This window comes from Triticum dicoccoides, chromosome 7B (genome assembly GCF_002162155.2).
Source record: "Triticum dicoccoides isolate Atlit2015 ecotype Zavitan chromosome 7B, WEW_v2.0, whole genome shotgun sequence".
NCBI lineage: Eukaryota > Viridiplantae > Streptophyta > Magnoliopsida > Poales > Poaceae > Triticum > Triticum dicoccoides.
The window spans coordinates 565690446-565698008 of NC_041393.1; the positions used below are offsets into that span (position 1 = coordinate 565690446).

Consider the following 7563-nt stretch of genomic DNA (forward strand, 5'->3'; position numbering starts at 1 on the left):
TTCCTTTTTAGGCTAACAATTCTCCGTGCTGCCATCATGGCAAATGCGTGCAAACACACAACAATTACTGTGCTAAAGCATGACAATTTCCTGACAATCTTTTTGTACCTTTTTGCGGTTTTATACTCCCTCCGCCCGGAAATACTTGTTGGAGAAATAGATGAAAATGAGTGTATCTAGGACTAAATTGCGTCTAGACACATCCATTCATCCGACAAGTATTTTTGGACGGAGGGAGTACAACATGAGATTTTTTATTTTAAAACAAGATAAATCCTTATATACAACAACATGATAACTTCATCTGTTTTCACATGGTTATTCCTGTAGCGTTCGCTGGGTGTGATTTTTGTGTGCGAACGAAAACGTATGACTGTTTCTACCTGGCTGAAAACGATAGTTCGCTCGAGTGACGAGAATTAGCAAGTTCGTTTTCTGAAAATCATCTGAAAAATTGCTGTCAATAATCTCACGTTTAATTATCGGTACCGAAACAGCCACCTCACGGCGTCGGGGGCTCTCGCGGGTAGATGGCGCGTGCGGTTGCGCCGCCGCCTACTTCCCACCTTCCCGCGCACATAAATCCCTGCGCCTCCCCTGTCTTGCCCCCTGTCAGCTCCGTCTTCCCCGAGGCCCAGAATCAACTCCCGTCCCGGAGCAATTCCGGCCCCCGCTTCGCCGCCGCCAACCGTGCTCTGTCACCCACTCCCAGTCCCACGCACTGCCTCTAGCTAGTCTTTTGCAGAATTGCAGTTGCTGCCCTCTGCGGCGTTTGGTCGAACAGCTGGTGGGTCGGGTGTCCTCCCGGCGCCGCGGCTGGCGGGATCCCGTGATGTCTCGCGTTGGATTCGATGGCTACGTATACTAATCCAAATATTCATAGGAGTACTTACTACGGCGAAATCTGACTGAAGTAGAGTAGATAGATTGCGACGGGTTCCCGCATCTATCATTCGAGGTAGTTGCCACAGACCCGGAGGCCCATGTGCGCGACCACAACGGAACAGCCAAGTACCTGCACGCCTACTCCCCATCTGCTTCCCGCCACTATAAATCCTTCTACCTCTCCTGCCCGTGCCCGGCCGAGCGAGACCCAAATCAATTCTACTCCCGGAGCAATTCCGCCCCCCGCCTCGCCTCGGAAGGTTCGCCCGCCGCTGCCAACCGTGCTCGCTCACACATGAATGCACCCACTCTCACTCCTCTAGCCTTCTGCTCTCTGCGGCGTTTAGTCGAACAGTTGGTGGGTGTTGCCCCCGGCGCCGCGGATCTGCCGCGCGGCGGAGCGGGATCCCGCGGTGTCTCGTGGGGATCTCGCGCCTCGTGCTTTGATTCTTTGGGTGGGAACGGCTTGCCTGCCTGCCTGCTTGCTTGCTGCGTTTGATCCGAACTCAACCGAGAAATGCCCACCTTTGGCGCGAGTTTTGTTCCGTATCTGGCAGGTTACTGCCTTGTCGTGTGGGTTTTGTCGGCTTTGGGCTCTGGCGCAGATCCATTTGCTTAGCCCAGGTCCAGGTGTTAAGGTCCTTTTTTAGCCGCTCTGCTGTAAGTTGTTTTTTAGGGATCTTGAGCAAACGCAGACTTAGTATACTACTACGTAGTTTTTAGTTTTTACTGTGGATTCGAATCTTGGAGGGGCGAACATAGTTTAAACATTCAAGTAGTTGGGCGGTTGTGGAATGAAATGTGCTGGTGCGTCATGTTTGCTTGAGATCCGGTCTTCTCAGATTTTCTCAACAATTTTATATCCTATTGGTTTTGAGGATCAGACAACTTGATTCTGATTTAGTCGCCAGAAGTAGTGAACTGAATATGCTGGTGCATCGTGTTTGAGATCTGGTGCAGTGTGCAGATTCCAGCCTCCTCCTATGGTATACTTAGGATCAAGCAATTTAATCCCTTTAGATTCTCAGACTGTCCTGTTTTAGCACTATTCACAACGGTAATCTCACACTAGGTTTTGGGAGTGAAATGTCACTTGGACCAAGTGCCTGGGCACTTTTGGGTGAATTTGACTTGAATAGGAACTTTACACTAGGTGTTTATGCTTTTGTAGTTTTTGTCTAGTTGTCATGTTGGATGTTGGGCTTATGCTTGACATATCATATCAACATTTCTTTCATTGTGCTAACATGATTTCATTCTGTTCTGTTACTTTGACGACTAGTAGGGAAGGGGGCTTACGGTTTATGGTTTACTAAATAGTAGCTGTTACTGTGGTTATCATAGGCTAATACCTGTTTATTTTCAGGGGAAGTAAATCATGGCGACTGGTCAAATTTTCTCGAAAACCACCCAAGCGCTATTCTATAATTATAAGCAACTTCCTATCCAGCGGATGCTTGATTTTGACTTCCTCTGTGGTATATATTCTCCCTATCATTGGTTTAAAAGGATGTATAGTGTTTTCTGTTTTGCTTCTTTCTTACTGAATTTGCACTGCCTGATAGGGAGAGAAACACCTTCTGTTGCTGGAATCATCAATCCTGGTTCTGATGGGTTCCAGAAGCTTTTTTTTGGACAAGAAGAAATTGCTATTCCAGTTCATCCTACGTGAGCTCTCTGCTCCCTCATTTATCTTGTTTGATTGAACAAGAGTGTGGTTCTTATTTCAGATGGAGGGATATTACATTAGCAGTTTGCTAGCTCAATATTCATGTGTGAACAATTTATCTATTCATGTATGATGTATCTTTTGTAGAATTGAAGCTGCTTGCAATGCACACCCAACTGCGGATGTTTTTATCAACTTTGCATCCTTCCGGAGGTTAGTTATAGCATTGATAATCTGTCTGAGAAATACTCCAGGAACTACAATTTCACTGTATTTTCTAAATCTGCAGTGCGGCTGCTTCTTCAATGTCAGCTTTGAAGCAGCCAACTCTCCGAGTTGTAGCCATAATAGCAGAGGGAGTTCCTGAATCAGACGCAAAGCAGCTAATTAGTTATGCACGTGCTAACAACAAGGTAAGGATTATATTTTACATGGAATTACTGCTTTTAAGTTTGGGTGTGATCACCGGTTCTCATCATAAAGCGCTTAGAATAAGACAATTTCATATCAATTACTCCCTCCGTCCCATAATAAGAGCATTTTTTATACTAGACCCATAATGTAAGAGCGTTTTTGACACTGTCTAGTATAAAAAATGCTCTTATATTATGGGACGGAGGGAGTAGTAAAGGAGTATATCCTTATAGACACATTTGTAAACTAAATGATGGCTTGTGAGCTTGAGCAATATGATAACTTATATATATATATATATATATATATATATATATATATATATATATATATATATTCGAAGCATTTGCTTTTTCTGTTAATGCAGGCTGACAGTGGCCTGCATAATTATTGTTTATTTTTGCTAAGTGATTTAGTATTATTTGTAGGTCATCATTGGACCTGCAACAGTCGGAGGAGTTCAGGCTGGTGCTTTCAAGATTGGTGATACAGCTGGAACCATTGATAACATAATTCAATGCAAGCTGTACAGGCCCGGATCAGTTGGTTTTGTGTCTAAATCGGTATGCTTCAATTTCTTTGTTAATAAACTTCCTTCATCACATGTATTTCTGTATGATTCGCGTCCATAAATAAATTAACAGAATAAAAAGAACTGTCCATTGGTTCTGTAAAGACGACTTGTTGTTTACATATGGAGAGCCTTAGAACTTTAGAACAGCATTATGATGCTTCAGCTTTTATCTTTTTATTTGGAAAAATGTGGAGAGCTCCTGACTTTACCTTTGTTTTCATTCCATAACTCCACTTCTTTAATTTGACGACTGATTATATATTCTCAACTGTATATTTTGAATACTCATTACAAACTGAACTTCCATACTTCAATAGGGTGGCATGTCAAATGAGCTGTACAACACCATTGCAAGAGTGACTGATGGTATTTATGAAGGTACCTTGTTTGTGAATAAATGTAAAGCCACATTCACTGATTCACATGAATAATGCACCCATGCTAATTTTTTCTTAAATATTCAGGAATTGCAATTGGGGGAGATGTTTTCCCTGGCTCAACTCTTTCAGATCACATTCTGCGTTTTAATAACATACCTCAGGTTTGACACTTAACATCTATATATAGATATAGATAGTGTTAACCTTCTTCCTGTAGTGTATGGATATTCATCATCTTTGTTGCACAAGTTTCCTGCGAATATTATATTTTTCTTCTCTGGCATGATTGGACACCCACAGGATGTCGCTGTTACATGTTCCTTTATCACATCCTTTTTGTGTTCTAACTTTCGGAGGCTACTCCTTTACCATAACTTTGGCCTATCTCTATTGTCTTTGTATCGACTCCCATTTAAATTTTTGGGAAAATGGTTGTTTGGCGCACAAGTATGCTTTCACGATAATTCCATCCCTGCATTACTTGTAACCAAGTCTAGATTCTGATCACTGGTATACCAACATCTCATTTGTTGGCTTTAGGTTAAAATGATGGTTGTTCTTGGGGAGCTTGGAGGAAGTGATGAGTATTCGCTCGTCGAAGCCTTGAAACAAGGAAAGGTTCAGAAACCTGTTGTTGCTTGGGTTAGTGGGACATGTGCACGTCTATTCAAATCTGAGGTCCAGTTTGGCCATGCTGTAAGTTGTAAACAAATTGGTGCTCTTTTCCAGTGAGCTGAACAATACACTCAGTATGCACGGAAGTGGTTTATTTATTTATTTTGATACCATAACAGGGTGCAAAGAGCGGTGGTGAGTTGGAATCCGCACAAGCTAAGAATCAGGCACTAAGGGATGCTGGTGCAGTTGTCCCTACTTCATTTGAAGCTCTTGAAAGTGTGATTAAGGAGACATTTGAGAAGCTGGTACATCACGGCTGATGTCTTTTGCAAGTATTCTTTTGGGAATGTGTTAGTGGGAACCAAAGCTTGGGGTTACATATATTTTTTGCAGGTTGAGGAAGGAAATATTCCTCCTGTCCCTGAGGTTACACCTCCCCCCATTCCCGAGGATCTTAACACTGCCATTAAAAGTGGGAAGGTCCGAGCTCCCACACACATTATTTCCACTATCTCTGATGATAGAGGTCAGATTGGTGGCAACATGTTATCCTACATATGCTTGATAATTGTCCTTTGCCCTATTTTCCCTCCCCGAAATTATAAAATCATGTGTATGATGCAGGTGAGGAACCTTGCTACGCTGGTGTGCCCATGTCTACCATTATTGAAAGGGGTTATGGAGTTGGTGATGTTATTTCTCTTCTGTGGTTCAAGCGTAGTCTTCCTCGTTATTGTACTCAATTTATTGAGGTAATTTGTGGGTTAAATGTAACATGGATAGTCTATCTTCCCTACAAAAGCTCTAACATGCTGTGATAATTTTGTACCTTTCCCCCTTCTATATCTAGAGTTCACTTGGTCCTAATAAAGTTTCTTCGTATGTCTGACAGATATGCGTCATGCTTTGTGCTGATCATGGTCCTTGTGTATCCGGTGCTCACAATTCTATAGTTACTGCTAGGGCTGGAAAGGACCTTGTATCCAGCTTGGTATCTGGTGAGCTTGTTTAATTGATACATGTGAACCCGTGCCATTATGTACACAACAACATACTGAGACTTATGGTTGGAATAAAACAGGATTATTGACAATTGGCCCCCGATTTGGTGGTGCAATTGATGACGCCGCTCGGTACTTCAAAGATGCATATGATAGGGTGGGCCATCTTATTTCATATCCCTTTATTGATTTTTCAGCTTCGGTTTTCATGTGTTTCTTAATTGATCTTATAAACTACATCAATTGATTCTAGGGTCTTACGCCTTATGAATTTGTTGAGGGCATGAAAAAGAAGGGAATCCGTGTCCCTGGGATTGGTCACAGGTATAATACCCCCTTGACATCATAATTAAACTTGCTCCTGAAAATGAACTTAAGAATTAAGCTCATTGTTTTTAATGTACAATGAGTTATGTTGTTTTGTTTTCTCAAAATTCACTTGCATACCTTTATTAGGATCAAAAGCAGAGACAACAGGGACAAGAGAGTGCAGCTTTTACAGAAATATGCTCACGCACACTTCCCTTCAGTCAAGTACATGGAGTACGCTGTTCAGGTTGAGACCTACACCCTGTCAAAGGCCAACAATTTGGTTATGAATGTTGACGGTGCGATTGGCTCGCTCTTCTTGGACCTTCTTTCTGGGAGTGGAATGTTCAGCAAGCAAGAGATCGACGAGATTGTAGAGATTGGGTATCTTAATGGACTCTTTGTGCTTGCACGTTCAATTGGCCTAATTGGGTAAGTCTCGCTCTTTTACAATGATAAATGTAGCCAAGTACTCCCTCAGTCCCAAATTACTTGTCACTCAAATGGATGTATCTAGACTAGTAATTCTGGGCGGAGGTAGTACATTATTGTTACCCTAGTTACATTTTATTTTTTCCACATTTCCAATCTGCTTCTTGGATTCACAGGCACACCTTTGATCAGAAGAGGCTCAAGCAACCACTCTACCGTCACCCTTGGGAGGATGTCCTCTACACCAAATGAGGCAGCATATTGGTCTTCCACCTGTGTGTACACCATAAATATAAAATCGAGCATAACTGCATAGAATTCAAAGTTCCGACTGTTGATGGAACTAGGAGAGGAGGGATACAAGACCGTTACAGATGAAAGTTTGTTTCATTTTTTTTTCATTCAAGCATGAAAGCATTATGGCATCAGATATTTGAAATGATACTTGATAGTTGTTTCATATTATCATCAATTGATTGTCAAATTTATTTCAGACATTTGGGGAATATTGTAATGGTTGTGATGCTAGTTCCCCATCACAAAACTCTGAATTATCTATTGTCAATTTATGGTGATAAAATATGGACGTGTTGCTGCTTCAAGCTCTAGGCGATTGATTGATCCCAAACTTATTAGCATGCCCTCCCTGTCATGGCTATCATATAGTAGCTTGAAAAACGATCTTATATTGTGATACCGAGGGAGTACCACGTAATGGTATCCATTTAAAATCCTTTTCTGTGTTTGATATGTCTCTCTTGTGCTGATGCACAGCACCAGTCACTGCCCCTACCAAGCTGCACTAGAAGCATGTGCGCGCTTTATTGCACCGTTTTCTTCTTTAATCATTGTGTTTGTTATATTATATATTGTTCAAATAAGTTAGTATCTCAATAACATGGTAATATACCGAAAAGAAATTGGTGTGCATGAAGGCCTGGTTTAGTGATGCGATTTATCTGTTTTAACCTTGCGACATGTCTATTTTGAGTTCTACAGTACTCCCTCTGTTTCTAAATATACGTCTTTTAGAGATTCCAATAAGGACTACATACGGATGTACATAGCCATATTTTATAGTGTAGATTAACTTATTTTGCTTTGTATATAGTCCACAGTGAAATCTCTAATAAGACTTATATTTACGAACGGAGGGAGTATATCACAGCTATGGCATGCTTTGGTTGCTCCTGGTATGGTGATACCGCTTCAATTTATTGTTGAGATATTTGCTAGGGACATACTCCCTCCGTCCGGAAATATTTGTCATCAAAATGAATA

General features: G+C 41.6%; 1 protein-coding gene across 2 annotated transcripts; it reads left to right on the forward strand.

Annotated features, from left to right (window-relative positions):
- The first annotated feature begins 1002 nt into the window (after window positions 1-1002).
- Window positions 1003-6884, forward strand: LOC119337208 (ATP-citrate synthase beta chain protein 1-like). Of its 2 annotated transcripts, none has more exons than XM_037609328.1 (17): window positions 1003-1145; window positions 2252-2363; window positions 2451-2553; window positions 2702-2767; window positions 2844-2967; window positions 3397-3531; window positions 3860-3920; window positions 4007-4083; window positions 4463-4618; window positions 4717-4845; window positions 4934-5066; window positions 5165-5292; window positions 5433-5538; window positions 5622-5698; window positions 5795-5865; window positions 5998-6282; window positions 6459-6884. In XM_037609328.1, exons 2-17 carry the CDS (start codon window positions 2264-2266, stop codon window positions 6532-6534), a joined length of 1827 nt encoding a protein of 608 aa, XP_037465225.1. In that variant the 5' UTR covers window positions 1003-1145; window positions 2252-2263; the 3' UTR covers window positions 6535-6884. The 2 variants fall into 2 exon arrangements, with proteins under 2 accessions (XP_037465225.1, XP_037465226.1); XM_037609329.1 differs by lacking the exon at window positions 1003-1145 and adding an exon at window positions 1243-1340.
- Window positions 6885-7563: the final 679 nt, after the last annotated feature.

Excerpts from the sequence above, each read along its gene's own strand:
- LOC119337208 (XM_037609328.1), top strand. The coding sequence starts at position 2,264 with ATGGCGACTGGTCAAATTTTCTCGAAAACCACCCAAGCGCTATTCTAT. Across the intron at positions 2,554-2,701 it reads GCTATTCCAGTTCATCCTAC|AATTGAAGCTGCTTGCAATG; the intron begins GTGAGCTCTCTG and ends TATCTTTTGTAG. Across the intron at positions 5,539-5,621 it reads TGTATCCAGCTTGGTATCTG|GATTATTGACAATTGGCCCC; the intron begins GTGAGCTTGTTT and ends GGAATAAAACAG.